The 21,300-nt window shown below is 45.2% G+C and overlaps 1 protein-coding gene across 8 annotated transcripts in view; it reads left to right on the plus strand.

Annotated features, from left to right (window-relative positions):
- LOC109878625 (F-box/WD repeat-containing protein 7) overlaps positions 1-21,300 on the plus strand; it is a 187,445-nt gene that overhangs the window by 136,312 nt on the left and 29,833 nt on the right. For 2 of the 8 annotated variants that reach the window (XM_031837859.1, XM_031837860.1), the window contains exon 1: positions 16,420-16,789. The exons of the other annotated variants lie outside the window; for them this stretch is intronic. In XM_031837859.1, the coding sequence (XP_031693719.1) occupies positions 16,751-16,789 (39 nt within the window). In that variant the 5' untranslated portion in view covers positions 16,420-16,750. Of the gene's footprint in view, positions 1-16,419; positions 16,790-21,300 lie in introns of those variants that run through there. 8 annotated transcript variants of the gene reach the window in all.

Genomic DNA, 21,300 nt, shown 5'->3' on the forward strand with positions numbered 1-21,300 from the left:
ACGGCAGCCTGTGGGAAAACGCTGCAAAGAATGAAGAGAAGACCAATACGGAGAGATGGGAGAAGTCAAAGATGAACAACTGATTAGAATGCCAATGGGCTTGGCTCTGGTTGGATGTTTGACAACCACTCCAGAAAGACAGGCACACACACACTTATAAACACAAGATGGAGGGAGTAGGAGTGTTCCTGATGATGCTGTCTCCTCCAGCGCACTTCCTGAGAGCTGTGTGGGCTGTGTACAGTACCGCTATGTACTATCTACTGAGTGCTGAAAGAAGGGGGGGCAGTAGGGGTGGCGGAATGAAATCAAGTGTACTAACGCGGATACATAACCGCTTCTCCCACTGGGGCGGCCGTTTAGGAGAGTGAGATGGCTCGTCAACCCCATGGGCCTCTTTAAGTATACATGAGCACTTAACTTTCTGTATCCACCAGCCCCCCATGTATAAATAATGACCAACAGATTGCCATTCTCAATAATACAAGGGCTTGTTGTGTAGCCGTGTTTGTCGCACTGCAGCCCCGACTTCCCCGCCTCAGGCTTGTCCTTGAGGGCCTCGTTCAGCCCTTCTGGACCTGCGAGGCCTACCATACCTCAAATCAAATGTATTTATCTAGCCCTTCGTACATCAGCTGATATCTGAAAGTGCTATACAGAAACCCAGCCTAAAACCCCAAACAGCAAGCAATGCAGGTGTAGAAGCACGGTGGCTAGGAAACACTCCCTAGAAAAGCCAAAACCTAGGAAAAAACCTAGAGAGGAACCAGGCTATGTGGGGTGGCCAGTCCTCTTCTGGCTGTGCCGAGTGGAGATTATAACAGAATATGGCCAAGATGTTCAAATGTTCATAAATGACCAGCATGGTCCAATAATAATAATCACAGGCAGAACAGTTGAAACTGGAGCAGCAGCACGGCCAGGTGGACTGGGGACAGCAAGGAGTCATCATGCCCGGGAGTCCTGAGGCATGGTCCTAGGGCTCAGGTCCTCCGAGAGAGGACCTGCCCTGTCCCACCTCCTGAGCCCTTCAGCAGCCACTCTCGGCCTGCGAGGCCTATCCAACCAGCCCTGTCCCAGCGCTTTCTCCACCAATACTCTGAAACGCTGACTCATGCTCCACAGCCTTGGTAACTTTTTCAAAGTTAGACACCAGAAAAACCCGTTTCTATCTACAGCATTAATTGAGGCCCAGTTGGAGACTTGTTCTGAAGGACAGAAAGAACTCATCCCCTTCCTCATGATAATGGAAATGAAAGACACATTATTAAAGTCGCTGTTTTGCGCAGTGTCATTTCCGATGACTACATTTAAAACACAGCAGTTATCTAAGCGGCTTAATTGGAAAAATGTCCTTCCGGTGGGCCGGCATTTATTCTCCCAAATTGAGATGTGCAAAGGAATTAATAAGCTACGTAAAAGTTTATTGTAAGAAGAAATGGAGGGAAAGCAAGATGGTTGTCTCTCCACTGCTGTACTAAAAGGAGGAACTGAGAGGGGGAGAATAGCAAGGGGTTGTCTCTCCACTGCTGTACTAAAAGGAGGAACTGAGAGGGGGAGAATAGCAAGGGGTTGTCTAACGCTGACCTTTCACTGCTGCACAAAAAGGAGAGAGAGGAAGAGGGGAGGAGAATCCTCTTCACCTCAGCCCTTGGCTCTCCTCAACAGGATATCCTAAATCCAGACCAGGGTTGTGATGTTCTCCGCATGCAGCAGCTGGGGTCTGCCTCTGCACTGTCTCAGTCCAGGGCTGCGTCATAGTGCACTACTTTCAACTAGGGCTCTGGTCAAAAGTGGTGCACTGTATAGGGAATAGGGCGCCATTTGGAATACACCCCAGGTTTGTAACAGTTAACGTCTGGTCTGCCCTTTCAGCTCTGGGAAGCAAGAGGGAACCACCAACAGAGACATTTGCTCTAACCATAGAAATAGACTAGGCTAGAATGGGAATTCCCATTTAAAGTCAATTGTTTCTAAAACAATCCTTCAATGTTCATTCTTGTCGTTTTCATCTTACTGTCAAGGTCTAGTATCTGTTACTTTACTAGCTGGTAGCTACTTGACAGTAGCTGTAGCAGTTTCTTCTCTCTCCCATATGTTGCTTGGCATCTCCAGTCTGCTCCTTACCGGTGTCTATTTCAGGGCAGTGTTCACCTCCACCAGGCTGGTCACATTACCTCTGCTTCAGGTTTAACTCCAGTCTCTCTACCTGCCAATCACAAATCTCTGCTTCCCTTAGACTCCAAGCAGGACTGACAGCATGGAGCGTTGGAGCATGGCCTCTCCTCTCGCTTTCGTGCTCTCTCTCTGGGGGTAGTAAGCAGTGTTTATCTCCCCCTTCTCTCTCTCTGCCTGTGGGTAGTAAGCAGTGTTTATCTCCCCCTTCTCTCTCTCTGCCTGTGGGTAGTAAGCAGTGTTTATCTCCCCCTTCTCTCTCTCTGCCTGCGGGTAGCAACCAGTGTTTATCTCCCCCTTCTCTCTCTGTCTCTGCCTGTGGGTAGTAATCGGTTTCTCTATCTGTGCTGTGGTGACTATAGCCAAGGGCATTTTATAGTCAATAAGAGAACTCTCTGCTTGGTTTTGTTGCCTGGGTGACATGTCAGCAATGCTCTCTCTCTCTTTCTCTCTCGCTCTCCTTTTGTTCCTTTTTCCCACTAACACACACATCACCAATATTTTCCCCTGCAGTCTGCCACTTTCCTCTTGCTGCTTGCTCTATTTCAGGGATGGGCAACTCAATTCAATTCAAGGGCTTTATTGGCATGGGAAACATGTGTTAACATTGCCAAAGCAAGTGAGGTAGACAACATACAAAGTGAATATATAAAGTGAAAAACAACAAAAATTAACAGTAAACATTACACATACAGAAGTTTCAAAACAGTAAAGACATTACAAATGTCATATTATATATATATATATATATATACAGTGTTCTAACAATGTACAAATGGCTAAAGGACACAAGATAAAATAAATAAGCATAAATATGGGTTGTATTTACAATGGTGTTTGTTCTTCTAGTCCTCGGGGGCCTGACGTTTTTTCCCCAGCTAACACACCTAACTCCAATAATCAACTAATCATGATCTTCGGTTTAGAACGCGATGAGTTGAATCAGCTGTGCTTGCTAGGGATGGGGGGAAAGGGTGTTACCACTCTGGCCCTGAGGAATGGAGTTGCCCATCTCTGGTCTATCTGGTCTCAGAGGACTTCACAGATGCGTGTGTGTACACTACAATGTGTGCTTCACACACTGTGTGTCCTAGGTCTATAGGCTATGTTCAGGGCGTCAGGGTAGCCTAGTGGTTAGAGCGTTGGACTAGTAAACCGAAAGGTTGCAAGTTCAAATCCCCGAGCTGACAAGGTACAAATCTGTCGTTCTGCCCCTGAACAGGCAGTTTAACCCACTGTTCCTAGGCCGTCATTGAAAATAAGAATTTGTTCTTAACTGACTTGCCTGGTTAAATAAAGGTCAAATAAATAAACCATTCTGCAGGGCCCTCTATCTACCCTCTCTCAAATGAACTGGTTCTGGCCTAGGACTGTGGCGGTCCTAAAATTGTCAGCCGGTGATTGTCATGCAAATAACTGCTGGTCTCACGGTAAGTGACCATTAATGAACATAAACCCGTTTAGCATCCCGTAGCTTCCCACGCTTGGCCCACACCTTTTGGAGCATCTACATTTCAAACAGTCCACTAAGTCCATGTAATATAGCCGACACATCACAATGAATCCCTTATTTATTTTACAGGTGTAAAGAAGCATGATATGAAGAAAATGTAATCTATTTCAGAATAGCATACTCTGAGTTGTCCTTATGTTAGGTCCTGATCTGACTGAGCCATATGGCTGTGGACTTTAGCAATAAATAGATATAGTAGCATGAGAAAGCTGGGATCCTCTTTTTCAAAAGTGGTCAGTCAAAACTCTGTTTTCACATGCGATTACGCAGTGACTGGGTCTCTAAGAACGCTTGTCACTAGGCTCTGAACTCTAACCATATAGTTCCTAGGTCTATAGGCTACATTTGGAGTTATTTGATCATTGTAGTTGATACAATCCTTATCAAAACATAAAGGACTATGGGCCAGGCTACATGAGGTGTGATACAATCCTTATCAAAACATAAAGGACTATGGGCCAGGCTACATGAGGTGTGATACAAACCTTATCAAAACATAAAGGACTATGGGCCAGGCTACATGAGGTGTGATACAATCCTTATCAAAACATAAAGGACTATGGGCCAGGCTACATGAGGTGTGATACAAACCTTATCAAAACATAAAGGACTATGGGCCAGGCTACATGAGGTGTGATACAATCCTTATCAAAACATAAAGGACTATGGGCCAGGCTACATGAGGTGTGATACAATCCTTATCAAAACATAAAGGACTATGGGCCAGGCTACATGAGGTGTGATACAATCCTTATCAAAACATAAAGGACTATGGGCCAGGCTACATGAGGTGTGATACAATCCTTATCAAAACATAAAGGACTATGGGCCAGGCTACATGAGGTGTGATACAATCCTTATCAAAACATAAAGGACTATGGGCCAGGCTACATGAGGTGTGATACAATCCTTATCAAAACATAAAGGACTATGGGCCAGGCTACATGAGGTGTGATACAATCCTTATCAAAACATAAAGGACTATGGGCCAGGCTACATGAGGTGTGATACAAACCTTATCAAAACATAAAGGACTATGGGCCAGGCTACATGTGTGCAACTAAGATTTGAAAAACTCGCCCAAAAAAAGGGCAGGCGCTGTTTCTTCCCTTACTGCACACGCTGGGCAACATTCCCAAGTGATATTGTCACGCATCAGACTATTCTTCATTTAGTCTCATCTTTACATATACTAACTAATATATGTGTGAAATGAGTTGGACCGGACTGAACAAGGGCAGGGGGAAAACAAATGTCATCTGTGCACTTAAATAACGAATGGAGGACGCTTTTCCCGTGGTTCGTTTTCATGCCAGCCAGGTACCAAAACGTCATGATACTTATGATACCAACATTTTAGAACCCCATAGTACCGTTACATATGATACTACTGACTTTTCAGCCCTGCTGATCTAAAGAACCTGCTGGCGCCTGTTATAAAATGTTTATAAAGTCAATTTAATTTATAAATTCTGATCAATTTAAGCAACAGCTGCTAGTCTCTTGTCTGCATTTGTCCAATAATATCCACTTCACGTGTGGCAGCTGTGATCAGCCAGCCTCATCCCCTACCAGCCATCACTCACCTGCACTGACCAGTCTGAGTAGACTTTGCAAGTTCGCTTTTCTGCAGATTCTATGTGTCAGTTAGGGAAAATGGAGCACAGATTCGCGACAGGCTTATAGCTTTACAGCATACAATCTTCTCTAACCTAAACATTAAAAAATGTTTAAAAATATGACTCATATTACCGGAGGTTCCTTTTTTTTGGTCTTTCTATCAGGATTTACACACATTTTATATCATTTCACAAACCAAACCGGGCCAAACAGGATGCTAAGCCACTTATTATTATTTTATTTTTTCCCACATTGGTATCCCGATACTAAATGGGCATCGTGATACTTGGCCTGGTATTGTGTTTTGTCAAATGTTGGTATCGTGACAAGCCTACTATAATCCTGTTGCAAAGCAATGTTCTTAATATTAGGAATGCCGTTTTGGAGAAGCATAGTCACCGTAACAGCCCTAACTCTGACCCTCTACTCTCACATCTAGCACTCTGAATCCCAGCACCACACCTCTCTCAAGGCCTCAGTCTCTCCCTTCCCTCAACTGTCTGTTCAGTTGGTTAATAGGACTGTAGAGCACTTGCCCTTCTCCTATACAAGCGGCCTCACTGGTACCACTCAAAGAAAGGAAACTGTTTCACTGCACATATAGCCTACTCAACCATTTCTGTATAGACACACAATGCTCAACCATTTTATTTCCCCACACACACATTTACCGACAGTTTATTTCCCAACCAACACACTTACCTAGATATTTGTGTAGCCTCACGTGTGTGTAATTTCTGCTTCCTCGTATTAAAACCAATATGTCGTACGTTCACTGTAACCTTCTGTCCTCCCTAATCTAACCCCTCCTCTCTGTAGACTTAAACATGTTACATGAGGAGAGTCCCATGACACACGGCAGGTCATTGAGCCGTGTCAACGCTGCTGTTTACACACACTTCCTCCCCTAGTGTCACTCTGTTTGCCTCAGGCTGTTGAGTCAACCAAGTCACCACACACACACGCCTCAGCTCATGCAGCCTAAACGATGGACCAGTGTTTGTTGTGCTTGTACAATGTATCTGTTTATGAAATTAATCCATTAAAATTTTGGAAGCCACACAACCCTCTCTGGGCAATTTGAACCAAACTGAAACACTATCACACTATTATTTGTCCATTAAGGAGGTAAGTGTTTGGAGCATAGGGACTGTCGCACTGTAACATTATAGCTGTACTTTAGTGCCGGGCGGGCTGGAATACTCTGGGCGGGCTGGAATACTCTGGGCGGGCTGGAATACTCTGGGCGGGCTGGAATACTCTAGCAGAGTGTTAGCTGAGGCACTGCAGCGGCAGGGCAGAGGATGGATAGTGGAGGTGGTGAAATACCTGTGAGGTCTGGCCGGCCACTCTAAATATGATTAACATCACTATTACTCAGTAAGAAATTTGACTTCTGCTTTTAACCCAACCCCTAACAAAGACCCGTGCAGCATTTGGTGAGAAAGGCAAGCGAAGATGCTGGAGACTTCCACACTGGGCGCAGGGGCACAAAGGCAAGCGAAGATGCTGGAGACTTCCACACTGGGCGCAGGGGCACAAAGGCAAGCGAAGATGCTGGAGACTTCCACACTGGGCGCAAGGGCACAAAGGCAAGCGAAGATGCTGGAGACTTCCACACTGGGCGCAAGGGCACAAAGGCAAGCGAAGATGCTGGAGGCTTCCACACTGGGCGCAAGGGCACAAAGGCAAGCGAAGATGCTGGAGGCTTCCACACTGGGTGTAAGGGCACAAAGGCAAGCGAAGATGCTGGAGGCTTCCACCCTGGGCGCAAGGGCACAAAGGCAAGCGAAGATGCTGGAGACTTCCACACTGGGCGCAAGGGCACAAAGGCAAGCGAAGATGCTGGAGACTTCCACACTGGGCGCAAGGGCACAAAGGCAAGCGAAGATGCTGGAGACTTCCACACTGGGCGCAGGGGCACAAAGGCAAGCGAAGATGCTGGAGACTTCCACACTGGGCGTAAGGGCACAAAGGCAAGCGAAGATGCTGGAGACTTCCACACTGGGCGCAAGGGCACAAAGGCAAGCGAAGATGCTGGAGACTTCCACACTGGGCGCAAGGGCACAAAGGCAAGCGAAGATGCTGGAGACTTCCACACTGGGCGCAAGGGCACAAAGGCAAGCGAAGATGCTGGAGACTTCCACACTGGCCGCAGGGGCACAAAGGCAAGCGAAGATGCTGGAGGCTTCCACACTGGGCGCAAGGGCACAAAGGCAAGCGAAGATGCTGGAGACTTCCACACTGGGCGTAAGGGCACAAAGGCAAGCGAAGATGCTGGAGACTTCCGCACTGGGCGTAAGGGCACAAAGGCAAGCGAAGATACTGGAGACTTCCACCCTGGCCGCAGGGGCACAAAGGCAAGCGAAGATGCTGGAGACTTCCACACTGGGTGTAAGGGCACAAAGGCAAGCGAAGATGCTGGAGACTTCCACACTGGGCGCAAGGGCACAAAGGCAAGCGAAGATGCTGGAGACTTCCACACTGGGCGCAAGGGCACAAAGGCAAGCGAAGATGCTGGAGGCTTCCACACTGGGCGCAAGGGCACAAAGGCAAGCGAAGATGCTGGAGGCTTCCACACTGGGCGTAAGGGCACAAAGGCAAGCGAAGATGCTGGAGACTTCCACACTGGGCGGAAGGGCACAAAGGCAAGCGAAGATGCTGGAGACTTCCACACTGGGCGCAAGGGCAAGCGAAGATGCTGGAGACTTCCCGCCAGATTTTTCCTATCAAACCCGGGATTCAAACTGGCAGCCCGCGGCTGCTGACTCACCTTTCTAACCACTTGGCTACAAGCAGCATGGATACAGACCCGGGTGTTCTCAACATAGAGATGTATTTGGGTTCGACCTAGCTTCTCCTCAGGGGATATGGTGACTACCTGAGTCTGAGACGTGTGGAAAAAGGGAGGATTGCATACTGTGTAAGGGAGTGACGCACCTGAAGGGCAGACCACCGAGTGTGTGTGTGTTTCTGCATTCATGTGTGGTGATGCTAACCGGGTTAACCGAGGAAGTGTGACGAGTGTGTTCCCAGAACGGGAGGACGCTCTTCCACACCACTGCTGGCTCAGCCAGTCATGCAGAAAGACGGCAGGATTCCGCTATCAGGGAGCATGTGTTAAAACCCACCAAACGTTCACACGTACACACACACTAGCAGATTACTGCTTCAGGTTCAGCTCCAGTACACACACACATGCATTCATGCATAAACTCTCACCAACACACACACCCTCTCACTGGCTGACAAACACACACATGCTTATTTACACAAGCATACACTGTCATGTTAATATACTGTACTTGCATACTCAGGAGTGGAGGAGAATATTTCAGACATGGCTGTGGTTATGGGCATTCCTCAACTACTCGGACCAGGTTGCATTGCTGTTGAGTTGCGTCAGTCACATTCCACTGACAAACCACCCAAAACAAATTCCATTTATGTCTCTTTCACTTTGAACACAAGACATGGCAACGTGTGTGTGGCAGCATTTTTACCGCCTGACTCCATCACAACACTATCACTCACTCCTGCTGTTAGCCTGTTATAGATAAGTCTAATCCCTCAAAGTCCATTTAGACAAAGAGCCTGTACTTTTCAAAGGCTAAGCCAATGGCCAACATCTAAACAAGATCAAGCGTTGTCCCCCGAGTCTCTAGTAATTGGACAGAGGTTAAAAATGGCCGCCGCCTTTTTCATATTGACCTCCTCCTTATCATGAGACCATAGTTTGTGACTTGCTCCTCTATTTGTAGCTGGTTGCTGTGGAGATGGCATTTAGGACATTGGGTAGGTAAACTGTCAAGTATGGGAGAACAACGGTATTGAAATGGAGCAATGTTTCAGGACTGCTAGTACAATGTGCTTTCTGGTACAAAGAGTTGTTGTTGTTGGTCGTAGCTCAGCTAAACACGTCAAGACGTTCCTGGATCCTCCACCTGCATTCCTTCCATGTTACACCGTCCTTCAGGCTCACCTGTCTTCCTGATTCATCACGCTGTAATCTTCAAAAAGACGTAAAAAAACCAAACACCGGCTACCTCACCCTACGCTCCAATTTGCTTCTCCATCCTCGTTTAGTTTCGTGTCTTCTCCGCTAGCCTCAGACCTAGAACTCAAAAGCTTTCTTCCTCTGCTCTGGAGAAAACTATCCCACTCTCAAGCTTTTCTGAGACCCCAAGCTCAAAGTTGCCAGCTGCTCCATCCACTCAAATGACATCTCAGAGAATAGATTTAGCTCCGGTTTGGACCCTGTATAGTTACCTTCTCCTTTTGAGAGGGATGTTTTCAAGTATGGAGTTGGCTCCAGTAGGGTGTAGTTGAAAAGAGTGTGTGGCGTTTTCTAGAAAACTGTACATGAGAAACATGCTGTGGGTTCTAGTGAGATTCCTTTACCCTGGCAGCATCTCCTCTTCCTCCTCCTCTTCTTCCCTGGCTTGCCCCTTCCAGTGCAGGGTCTAGGAGAATGCCTATTGTTAGGGGAGCAGCAGGGCTGTAATTTGGAGTTATTTTTAAAGGAGAAAGTGACGTCTGTCTTCTGCTGAAGCGCGAGTGTGGGTGGGAGAGACGCAGTGTGTGTGTGTTGTGTGCGCTCCGGATGTACAGAGCCACGGCCACGCATTCATAACTCAATGAACAGTCCCACATCTTGGCAAAGTGCTTCACACCCACACACCACTCTGCATTTAAAGGTCACCGTTTATTGAGATGCTGAAGCTTGATAATATGGACATGGCCAGCCCATCTGCATTCTCCCATGGCATTTTACTACATGCTGAGTTCCTGGCTTTATAAATTATTCTCCAAAGGAAGGTAAATGCCTTGGTGGTGGGGGGGTGACCAATATACATGCCTATTCCCCCATGTTGACAACAGAAAGATGGAGCGCAACAGAGTCTGGCTTCCTGCTTCTTATCTGTAATTTGCAGAGGTCTGGATTGAATAGCCTGCTCTTTCTGATCCTATTAGGAGAGGGCAATAGTTCCCCAGAGAGGCCTGTTCCTGTGTTGGGAGAGGTGGGGTGTTGTGGGACTGTGGTTAGGAGAGGTTGAGATCTGAAAAATGTGTAATGTGAAAAAAGGAGGTGGAGCTATGGTCCCCTATTGAGCACTGGGCAGAACCCAGAGACCCAGGAAGGTCCAAGGTAACCCAGACACAGTTGGGCTCCTCACACTCCTCCTCCTCCTCCTCCAACTAGCTCATCCAGACACCCAGAGCCAACAGCCAGCAAACCACCGCTGCTTTTTTGCAATTTGGCTCGTTCTGCCTAATCTGGGCTGTGGAGTGGCACTTTTGAATAATTAAAGGGGGTTTATCCGTTCCTCTGTAAATGTTGCGCAGGCCAAGTTTCACCTGGCTTACGGCTGCCAGTTCTGTAACCCTCTTCTCTCCGTGTTCATGTCCATGTGGAATATTGATGAGGTAAATGCAAAACATGCTAAACTGCAACAGTAGGGATGGGACAGAGGGGTAATATTCACGTTAACTGCGTTATTGTCAGTGTTATTAAGTTCGCTGTTCATGGTACAGGCCTGCAGCTAAATCATATAATGATGTTCTATAAATGCTCCCAGAAACATATCAACCCCTGACATTGTTTTCCTGCGTGGCTGTCTGGTACATAAGTCATGCTCTGACTGATCTTGTTTATAGCTGCCGTTCGTAGCTAGCAGAACATCTCTGTATTAATTGACTATGGGTAAAGGTCAAGACTGGCTTTGAAGAATCCAAGAGGGAGCACTCGTGTTTTGCTTTCTAACTCTGTATGTGTGCTTATCGTTCTTGTGTGTGTGTGTGTCAGCTTCTCTGTAGTTCAGTGCCAAAGGGTTAATTCAACCCATCCATAAAGGACACAACACTTCCTGCTGTCTGATTTATTCGCACTACTCGACAAGGTCAACAGCTTCCTCTTCCCCCATTTTCATTTGAAGTCCCTCTCTAAAGGCAGGTCACAGATCAGCGATATATTATATCAGTAGGCAGTGGGAAAATACGAGGTAAGCGATGGTTGCTGTTCTCAGATCTGGCCGGACCTCCATAGCTGGGAGGTGCCGTGCCTGGCCCACCCCAGAAGCTCCAGTTGGGGTGTCAGGAAGAAGCCTCTAGCTCCCCATCCACTGAGAAACTACAGGAGCCCACCACCCAGATATACTTTTTCCCAACAGTGCTGCTGGAAGTTAAACACGAGCCTGCTCCCTACTTCCTGCTAATAGATAAAGCGCTGGTTTCTTTCGATTAGGAAAATAATCCAGGTGACCTTTTTGTCAGCCAGGGGTTTAGTTCCGTTTCTCTCGGTTGTAATCCAGAAAGAGGCACAGTTGGTTAGATAAATGTCACAGTGACGTCCGACGTCTCTCTTCTCACTTGAACCCCGGGGCAGAAAAATATCAAAGTCTTTAGTCAGCGGTTTGATTTCTTATTTACTTATTAAGTATTCCTTCCAGGAAGTGGGAATGCCTCGTGGTGGTATTGTGAAGCCTGACCTTCAATGGCTTTCAGCAGGGAAATAGAAAGTCCAATTTTAGATCCTGATGGTGGATAAACAACTAATAAAGCTCGATATTAGTTTTGTCACAGTAATTTATGGTGTTATTATCACGGGTCCATAGCACACCCAGTCGCCCCTGGTGTCTTGGGCTTTATTGTGTGTGTATGTGCGTGCACGCACCCTAGTCAGTAGGTTGTCTTTGTCATTAAACTTTTGTTCTCCATAGTGCAGAGTTTTGTACACTTTCTCCTCTCCAAAACTCACTGTAGTGGAGACTATTGGTCTCTCTGGAATTTCCGATGGGCTTCCCAGACTTTCAGCCTGCCAGATATCAAGCCTGAGAACAACCTTGGGTCCAGGTTAAGTTACTATTTGACTCTTAACAGCGTGTGATTGGCAGTAATGGACATTGCCCTTCTATCCTCTGTTCTGTCCATATCTTTCCCATGGAACTCTCGTGATGTCACAATAGGAGATGTCAACCCTCCTCACTTTAATTTCCTCGTTGACCTGACCCCAATAGAGGCCTGGACTCTCGGGGGTTGCAGTCGCGTGGGTGGCTAAAGGCTGTTATGCTAATGGCCCCAAGCAGCCACAGGCAGATGTCATTATTCAGAATAATTCCCCAGAATGGAATGCTGCACTGATGGACCAAAGTTCTATTTGTCACACCTCTCCCCGTCGCCGTCCGTCGATCGCATGTCATCTGTCTGGTTGGAATTGCACCCTGCTATTGCTCTCTCGGTGAGCGTCCATTGAGATCGAAGGCCCCCCCGCCCACGGTCCCCTATTTTGTCACCGCCAGGACAATGACACGGCGGTTATTCAGCGACGCACCACTGCCCAAGACGTATTTGCTGCTTCAAGTTCAACAAGGCCCCACGTTGAAACATTTGATCAAGGAGGCCATTCTCCTACAGCTTGAGGTGGGAAAATACCCTGGCTATCTGTTGCCTTTGAAAAGCTCAATGTCTAAGTCCATCTAATCCACCTGTAGAGGGTTAAGGGTTAAGTCCCTTCACTTTTCACTTTCTACCCTTTATTTAATGAAACTTCATGAAGAATTATGAATTCCGTTGAATCAGTTTTGCAGTTCCTTTTTCTTTTTAAATACTGCAGTATCACGTACATTAAAAAAACAGTCAATTTTTCCTGAAAACTCATAAGCTAATTTCTATTCTGTTGGCTGAAACACTGCCATAGAAATCCATACATCCACATGCTGTAGCCTACAGTTTGCGTAGGAAGCTCCATACGAGAGAGAGAGAGGAGAGACATAAAGGGAATAGAGCATTTGCATTTGCCCTCCAGACATACCACTGCGCTGTTACAAGATAGTAATTTTACTACATTCTCCATTCTAGTTCCCAATATATATTCCAACACCGAGAACCATTCATCATAGCCTTCTCGCTCTCGCTCCTCTCTCTCTATATATCACGCTCTATATAGATATATGGATAGATCTATATCTAGATATATTTATATATCTATAGAGCGAGAGATCTGTCAGTCTCTCTCACAGGTGTCTATCACTTAAAGACGGGAAGACAAAACACGGACAAGGCTGAGATATGAGTGTACTTCGGAAGACACCTGTTTTGTGGAAGCCCAATGTCTAGAGGGTTTTTAAGAGGTTTTGTGGGGTAAGAGCCTAGCGCCGCTGGATGTTAATGCTTTACCGAGCGGCAGAAGGGGCGCAACAGAGGTCACAGACTCTTCAAAGGCTGGGGCGCCACCGCTCTCACGTTCCACACATTCCAACGTACTGTGTTAAGGTTGGGCAGCGAGGGGGTTGTTCTCAAGAGGATCCAACACACACACACACACCATCTCGGTGTGCTGCTTGGTGTTGCTGTGGCAACAAAAACAAATGAGGAAAGATTTCCAGTGCAGGGAGAGCTCCAGACTATCTCAGTTATACTGCACCTGGCCACCTTTAACCCCTCCAACACTAGATTACATGGGGAGCAGGTCTCTCTCAAAGGCCTCAATTGTCCCCTTTAAAAGTAGTTTGTGTCATACATGTGTTGTCTTTGGCATCATTAAACTGAAGACTTATAGTTTTTATCAAATATTCTCTGTAATTAGTAAATTGTTGGTTACCTGCACGAACCCAGTCTTCACTATGAGTCATCCAACTAAGTAATTCACAGAAATGCATAAACAAAGTAAATATGGTTACAATAAATGATAGGAGAATGTGCCCTAGTGGGCTAAACCGGTATGGCAGCTTGTTAGACAAAAGGGGGAGTGGGGGTCACCTGAGAAGTCACTACAGTTGATAATTATAACAATTGAAATGCTAATGCTTTGCACATGAACGCTCACTCATTCGGGAACAATTGCAATCAATATATATATATTTACGCCCAGTGTGTCGGGATCTTGGTTGAAAAGTTTAGAGGCTCCCTAAAAAAACATGCCACTTAAATACATCTACGGCTGGATTTTTTTATTTAACTAGGCAAGTCGGTTAAGAACAAATTGTTATTTACAATGACGTCCTACCCCGGCCAAACCCTAACCCGGCGATGCTAGGCCAATTGTGCGTCACCCTATGGGACTCCCAATCCCAGCCGGTTGTGATTACAGCCTGGAATCAAACCAGGGTCTGTAGAGATGCCTCTAGCACTGAGATGCAGTGCCTTAGACCGCTGTGCCACTCGGGAACCCTCGTGGAAGTGACTTTTCGTAGCAGTTTAGGAGAGTATTTTTGCTAACCCTAATCAAATCATAATCCGGCTTTATTTATATAGCACATTTCAGACAGGAATGCATTGCAACGCGCTTCACAGGAAAAAACATTGATAAAGAAGAATGAAAATAAAAACAAACATTTACTACACAAACATCACAGGATAAAAACTAAAGTATAACAAAACCCCTTTTCCTAACCTTAACCTAATTCTCTTAACCTGCTGCGTAAGTTCTCCTAACCTGCTATGAAAAAATAACTTCCGGTCGTAGCTGAATCGATGTGGTGTGTTTTTAGGGAATCTCCAAGGTGTTGATGAGAGGGAAATGGATGGGTTTTTTTAATCACTCAACCTCGACTGACACTAAGGCTTCAAAGCACAAAGCTGGATTTCTAGAATGTGACCGTATGTTTGCTTCACCGGTAGTGTGCTGACAGATGTCTTAAAGAGATAATAAAACAACGCACCTCCCATGTTGCCAATGACACTCTCAATAGGAAATATGAGCACTGCAACAGCCTTTTTATGAATCGGCCCCTATGGAGGCTAGTTTGCAGGCTAGTTTGCAGGCTAGTTTGCAGGCTAGTTGCAGGCTAGTTGCAGGCTAGTTGCAGGCTAGTTGCAGGCTAGTTGCAGGTGTTTGCAGACCTAATGCAAGATCCCCAGACTAGTTTCCCATTTGTCCAAATTGATCAACGTAAGCGAAAGGGCTTTTCATGTGTGTTTATTTTCTACACAAGGCATTATTTGAATAACAATAGCCGAGCTAGCTACCTGCCAGTGCAGGATTTGTTTACCAGATAGCTGGATAGCCCTGTGAAAAGCTTCCCTCTTACCTTGGAGGTGACAAATACTATAAAGTATTTTCTTTTAACAGTGTGTGTTCACCTCAACCATTATTATTGATTAGTTTGTTCAGCTGTGACTTTGTTTTGTTTTGGACCCAAACCAGTAGTTTAGAGTTGTTTTTATTTCCCCTCGACAGCAGTATAATTTGCATGTGATAGCCCTTTCCCAGTTGTGAAGCCATCACCTATGTTCTAGTTTTGATAACTAAGGCCCATCATTGTTTTTGCCCATATTGAAAAGGAATTAGGTGTAAATCAGGTGCTGCACCTGAAGTGCATATTGTGTACCGCTGCCGACTAGAGAATAATGGATGTCTCTTTATCCCCGGGCTGAATGAAGTGTGGAATATAATAGATGAATGTTATGTGTTTATTATGCATGGACTGAAATATTAACTACATTTTTTTGTTTATTCAATATCATATTCTCCCTCTAATATTTATATTAGTTTCTCACTTTTCGGGATGTAATTTGTCTGACTGCCCTAAGCAGAGCACTGATTATACAGAATATCCTATTTAAAACAAGTTGTGATAAATACCTCCTGCCCAGTGATGGGGAAAGAACATTAGCAGTGCCACTGCTGCCATACCATGGGGTGTGTGTGGACTGCAACAAGTGAGGGGGTTGACTCGGTTGTATACAGCTATGATCGGAAAGTGACTTTTTCATAGCAGGTTAGGAGAATTTACTACACAGCAGGTTGGAATAATTAACATGGCAGGTTAGGGGAATTAGGTTAAGGTTAGTGAAAAACCTCTCTCAACCTGCTAGGAAAAGTCACGTCCCGTCGTAGCTGTACTCCATCTAGTCACATCCGTGATTTCCTCCTCCCTTTTCCTTCCTGGCTGCTGTGTATTCGCACCAATAATTGATGCGCTGCGCATACTGTTTATTGTTGGACTGCACCATTCGCCTCCTCACTGCCGGGGAAAATGTAATCCGAGCTCTACGCAGAAACTAGCGTTGTGAAGGCTCTGAAGAGGGCATGGCCCTCCCCTTTCTCCCCTAGCCACTCCTCCCCTTTCGCCCGAGTTGCAACTTCCCCTTTTTTATCATCTCTCTCCTTGCTCATTATCCTTGCTCGTGCAGTCCTGTGGGGCAATCCGTAGTGAGAGCCTACTAGCTCCATAGTTCTGTATTTGAATCGTTACTGAGAAAAATCAATCAGTGTGGCACGGACGGAGCTAATTCCATACCGAGAAATCTACTACACCTACCGTCAAGCACGCACGCCCGTTCGGTGACGTGCTCGAGCATGTCCACATCAGAGATTGTCACGGATCTACCCGCGAGCACCCAGCCCTGCTCCCCTTTGCGCTGCGATTCTACCACTCTGACATATTGGGGATTCAACGATTCGCAGTGAAGGAATAGGAACCCACAGCCGGATTACCAAACATGGGTTTCTACGGCACTTTAAAGATGATTTTCTATAAAGTGAGTAGGCTTTCTACGTCTGTATGCATCATCATGCCGAACAATCTTGATGTCATATCGTTGCATTATTGACATATTGACCAAGCGCCTGGGAAATAATTTTCTGCTCGTTGCGAATTGAATGGCCGAAAATGACTCGCCGCTGTATACATCAGCAGATTGAATGGGCAGGTACTGCAGAGGTTGAACGGGGAACAGCAGGGAAATTATGCGGGGCTCATATCATAGCCGATTTGATTCATATTTTAGAATGACTGAGATTCATACTGAGCACATCCGTTTTCATTGTTATGACATTCAGGGTACAGGGAGGTCGGCAACAGAATAAATCAATATTGCTTATGAAATACATTGGGTTTTATGTATAGGCCTATTGCATAATAATTACACGTGAGGTTTGCTGTCGTAGCTTCACATTTTCCCACTATAATATTTGAGCAACGAGCATTAATTCCTTTACCATGGATTACGCCCGTTGTTGAAAGGCTGGGTCACCGCGTTATCTGCCCATCAATTAACTGCACTTGCGTGTCACACTGACGGTGTGAGCAGTGTGTTCCTTTGCATCACGGCATATTAACCAATAGGCTACAATGCTACATTATTTACCCACATAGAGTGCTTTAACATCAAAACGAATGATTAGACTAGATACTTTGTTTTTTGATGTGTTTATGGAGGATGCAAAACCAGACATTCAGAATATGGGACTTTTCCTCCCATTTTTGCATAGAATATAACCTCCCATTTCCAGGTTATAGTGAGTTTTTTTTAATCAATACTTTTAGGTTAGGTTGTAGCTGTTCTGTTTCCTATTCCAAATATTTCCCTTGGTCCGCTTATGTATTATGCATCAGGCTATTACATATGCAGTTGTGGGCATCTTGTGTTGCCAAGTGTCTCACTGCATAGTTACCTGTAGGCTATCTGATTTGTGTCTGTTGAAGAAGAGACTATATTGCTTACACTGTAGACTTGCTTGAGACTTCAAGAACAAATTATGGGTCACTGTGTCAGACTGCTGTGTATAAGGCAAAACAACCTTTATGATAGATTTTTATCCATCATAGTTTGTCATCCAGAAATGCACGCTTTATTGTGGTGGAGTTTTTCATAGACTTTGGTGATGAGGTTGAAAGACTGCAAGTCGTTTGCTGCAACCAACATCACAGCGTCTCTTAAAAGCGATTACGGTTTCAAGTGTGGATAACATTGACGAATGCGGTTGCTGATCCGCTTAATAACTTGGCTGTGTGGAAAGCGAGCCCTTATGAGAGGCAATCAACCGGTATGAACTGAGCACACCGGAAACTCTGAATAACGTCTTTTACCGGGCAGGGGAACATCCCACACCTCCTGTGTCAGTGTCCACCATCGGTTACCGTTAAACAGTTTCGGCACGTCCTCCCGAAACTAGGAAAGGGAACGTGCAGCTGTTGATGATTTATAGTGGATCATATTATGTAAACAAATTGGGTAAAATCACTTCAAAATTCATTTGCACAAAATCCAAGGAGAAAAGGGCTGGCTAGTCAAATTGACTGGGCTGCTGGGTTTGGATGCATTTCAGGTTTTTAATTAGTGGGATTCAAATGTGGACTGTTTGTTCAGCCAGGCAAGGCGTTTCCCACCTCTTATTCAGATAGGATTTCAAATATGATAATGAGCCTTTCTGTTTATTATTTCCATTTCAAGAGGTATCAAGTAGGAGGCTGTCATTTCATACCGAAATTATATTTTTCTGTCATTCGCTGTGTGCTCCTGTTGTAGCAAATTCTTCTCAGTGAGTAGCCGACTCTTCCTCTCATTTCATATTCTCTCACATTCAAGCGACTATTCTACAGTCGTATAATTTCATGCATAGATGCTCTTTCTCTGCCATCCACTCAGCTGCTGTTATAGGGAGCGTGTTCTACTCTGTAGGGAAGGTAGTGCTCAGTGTTGTCTTGTAAGAATCTTCTGTTTTAATCCTCCACAGGCACAGAGGGGGAGACTGGCTGTTTTTTCAAAGCCTAATAGAAAATCCAGTTTGACTTTAATTTCTCTGAAAGCAATAGGTCCCTTTGCTATCTGTTACGGGTGCCCCATCTCTTTCTTGTTATGTCCCAATTCTATTTGTTTCTCCAATGGAGATCTTGAAATGATTTCATGGCTGCTAGACATGGTAATTGAATAACTGTGGCGTGCACGGAGAACGTTATTCCAATTAGTTATATTTTCATAAGGTCTACATTCCAATGAGTAATAACACATTACAGTTGGTTTATCTGTCTTTTCGACCGACTGGGAGCTAATCTTTATTTTGTCTATTATAAACTGGTTACTAATGTATTTACAGCAGTAAAAAAATAAATGTTTTGTCATACCCGTGGTATATGGTCTGATATACCACTGCTGTCAGCCAATCGGTATTCATTCACCACCCAGTTTCTAATAAGAGAATGATTTCCTCAGATCTTATGACGTACTCTTTCATTCTCTCTCACGCTCTCTCGCTGCTTTTCAAAATGTCCTTATCTCTCTATCCAGCTCTCCTCCTCCTCCTTCTCACAGTTAGGGAGGTCAGAGGTGTGAGACACAGAGTGACTGATTAGTAGCTGTCTACAAACAACATTCTCCGTCTCGTCTTGGGTTACCTTTTCCCACGGCTGAATTACAAGAGACTGGTTGTTGCACTCTAATGTGTTTTCAACGCCTGCACTTGGGAGATTCCCTCGTCAGCCACTACCCCCTGTACCCCGCGCACACACACACACACCCCTACTCTCCCTAGTACTTGAACTGCCATTGCAGTGAGGTTATTCCTTGGGGAACAAGGGATTGGGGTTGAGAATGAATCCCCTATCAAGCAGAGAATATCTTATAAAAATCCAACCGCTTCCTCGAGTGAGAAAACAACATTTTAACTAGATGGAAAACACATTGATGATTAATCTTCCGTTCTTCACCAACATTTGGAATGTTATTCTAGAATTGTTTTATTTTTTTTATTGACATTTCTTTCCAGAATCCCTTTTTATTGCCTTCTCTGCAATGCATCCCATCAAAATCTCTTCTCAATGATTCTGATTCATTTGTCTCCTCGTAGTCCTGTTCTCCATCTCAGGGAGATGGCTTTCATTTATTTGAACAGTTCTTGATCTGACTCGACTGTCTCGTCAACGCGCTGCTAACCATCCCACTACGGGGCCCCTAATCAAAACCCAGCCAGCTCTTCACAAGAAAGAGAAACCAGAACCGCTTCCCTCAGCTCAGTCAGACCACCAGACACACAAACACACACACACTCAGCGCCAAATGATCTGGTGGAAATTAAACTATAATCAATAGTCTTTGATATCAGTATCGTTGTTTGGTCCTCCAATCAACTAGGCTACATCCCCAGCTAATAAGTTCAAAAGTAGGCCTCCCTTCATACAGACCTCATTGCAGTTCTATAGCCACATTGCAGGCTAGGCTATATTATCTATTTTTCTGTGGCTCCAGAATCGGCAACAAATGAAATATTTAGCATTCTTAACTTGTCCTTGGCGTAGTTTCTGTCCATCTCCGTGCATCTAGCTAGTGTTCCATGCATGTGTGAGTCCCGACGGTCAGAGTGCAGTGACATGAAGATATGAATAGTTAATAGGTATTCTTGGTCTGTTATAGTCCAGTGTGGTCTTTGTGGTGGAAATTGCATCTATTTGGGTGAACGTCCCATATAAAATAGGCTAAATGTCTATGTCACGATGTACCAGTCACAGACACTACCAAAGTGGAGTAAAGCAAACACAACACGAAAGAGGCTTTGTCTTTTGAAACCCCCCAGTGCTCCTTCCTAACCGGGCATTCAATTACCCAAGTGCATACAAATCCTTTTGAGACTCACTGTACAAGTACGTCCCCAAAAAGAGTTTTATTCAAATGTAATTTTGGGCTCGGTGTTTGATGGACGCTGAGGCCTTTTTGTTTTCTCCTGTTTTAGATGTTCATTATCCAGGCTCTGACTATGCACCCACTGAGGCAGGAGAGGTTGTGTGTATGGTTTCCCTTGAACCACCCATGTATAAATCGAGCTATTCTAATCAAGGTATTCTTTCTAGCGAAGGGTGCAGTCATTGCCCATCCTATAGCATATAGCTGCTCCCAAAATGATTGTTTCAGTGAGTGCGTGTGTGTGTGTGTGTGTGTGTTCGTGTCCCCTGCTCTTTTTCAGTATGCAACCTATTGGAGTGAAGCTCATCGGTGTTAAAAAAAAAAAACTACCACACCTCAGCCCTGCCTTTCATTTGGCTTTGGCTCATGGGGATCCCAATAAAAATAAATCATAAAATGTCTTTCAGTTAGAGCCAACCTTTACCACACCTCACCCTGTTCTTTCTCTCAGCTGGAGCCAGCGCCATCGTCTGCATTAAGAATGACTGGAACTTCAAAATTCTTTGCCTTTTTATCTATAGGCTGAATAAGTAGGGACCCTTCGGATTGTTCATAATTTACGTTTGCTCACGTGGAAATGGTTTGTTCACGTG

Source organism: Oncorhynchus kisutch, linkage group LG12 (assembly GCF_002021735.2).
Source record: "Oncorhynchus kisutch isolate 150728-3 linkage group LG12, Okis_V2, whole genome shotgun sequence".
Classification (NCBI taxonomy): Eukaryota; Metazoa; Chordata; class Actinopteri; order Salmoniformes; family Salmonidae; genus Oncorhynchus; species Oncorhynchus kisutch.